This window comes from Oncorhynchus gorbuscha, unplaced genomic scaffold, assembly GCF_021184085.1.
Source record: "Oncorhynchus gorbuscha isolate QuinsamMale2020 ecotype Even-year unplaced genomic scaffold, OgorEven_v1.0 Un_scaffold_2688, whole genome shotgun sequence".
Taxonomy (NCBI): Eukaryota; Metazoa; Chordata; class Actinopteri; order Salmoniformes; family Salmonidae; genus Oncorhynchus; species Oncorhynchus gorbuscha.
The window spans coordinates 67501-68728 of record NW_025747130.1 but is presented as its reverse complement, the minus strand read 5'-3'; the positions used below and the strand labels follow the sequence as shown (position 1 = coordinate 68728).

The following is a 1228-nucleotide window of genomic DNA, read 5'->3' as shown; positions in this document are numbered from 1 at the left end:
AGTTGTTGGGGTCAAATTTGTCTCAACTTTTGTGGATTGGGGTGATCAGTCCTTGATTCCAAATATTGTGGAAGATGTCGTAGCTGAGGATGATGTTAAAGAGTTTAAGTATAGCCAATTGTAATTTGTTGTCTGTATATTTTATCACTTCATTTAGGATATCATCAACACCACAGGGCCTTTTAGGTTGGAGGGTTTGAATTTTGTGCTGTCTCTGTCTCTGTCTCTGTCTCTCTCTCTCTCTCTCTCTCTCTCTCTCTCTCTCTCTCTCTCTCTCTCTCTCTCTCTCTCTCTCTCTCTCTCTCTCTCTCTCTCTCTCTCTCTCTCTCTCTCTCTCTGTCTCTCTCTGTCTCTCTCTGTCTCTCTGTCTCTGTCTCTGTCTCTGTCTCTGTCTCTGTCTCTGTCTCTGTCTCTCTCTCTCTCTCTCTCGCTCTCTCTCTCTCTGTCTCTCTCTCTCTCTCTCTCTCTCTGTCTCTCTGTCTCTCTCTCTCTCTCTCTGTCTCTCTCTCTCTCTCTCTCTCTCTCTCTGTCTCTCTCTCTCTCTCTCTCTCTCTCTCTCTCTCTCTCTCTCTCTCTCTCTCTCTCTGTCTCTGTCTCTGTCTCTCTCTCTCTCTCTCTCTCGCTCTCTCTCTCTCTGTCTCTCTCTCTCTCTCTCTCTCTCTCTCTCTCTCTCTGTCTCTCTGTCTCTCTCTCTCTCTCTCTCTCTCTCTCTCTCTCTCTCTCTCTCTCTCTCTCTCTCTGTCTCTCTCTCTCTCTCTCTCTCTCTCTGTCTCTCTCTCTCTCTCTCTCTCTCTCTCTCTCTCTCTCTCTCTCTCTCTCTCTCTCTCTCTCTGTCTCTCTGTCTCTCTGTCTCTCTCTGTCTGTCTGTCTGTCTGTGGTCCAGGGTCCTGAGGCTGTAGCAGCGGCTCTAGCTGGTTGTAAGATCCTGAAAGAGATGTCTGGCCTGGAGTCAGAGGCAGAGTCAGCACGTAGCATGAAGGAGGCCAAGTATGAGCAGTTTGCCCTAGGTGAGAGACACGAGGAGCACACACACACACACACACACACACACACACACACACACACACACACACACACACACACACACACACACACACACACACACACACACACACACACACACACACACACACACACACACACACACACACACACACACACACACACACACACACACACACACACACACACACACACACACACACACACACTGTATATAACATGCAGC

The 1228-nt window shown here is 48.5% G+C and overlaps 1 protein-coding gene across 1 annotated transcript in view; it reads left to right on the top strand.

The window, feature by feature from the left end:
* The first annotated feature begins 881 nt into the window (after window positions 1–881).
* Window positions 882–1228, top strand: part of LOC124026359 (transient receptor potential cation channel subfamily M member 5-like) — a 26753-nt gene continuing 26406 nt past the window's right edge. Inside the window, exon 1 of the mRNA XM_046339383.1 lies at window positions 882–1007. Within this exon, the coding sequence (XP_046195339.1) occupies window positions 935–1007 (73 nt within the window). The 5' untranslated portion in view covers window positions 882–934. The remainder of the gene's footprint in view (window positions 1008–1228) is intronic.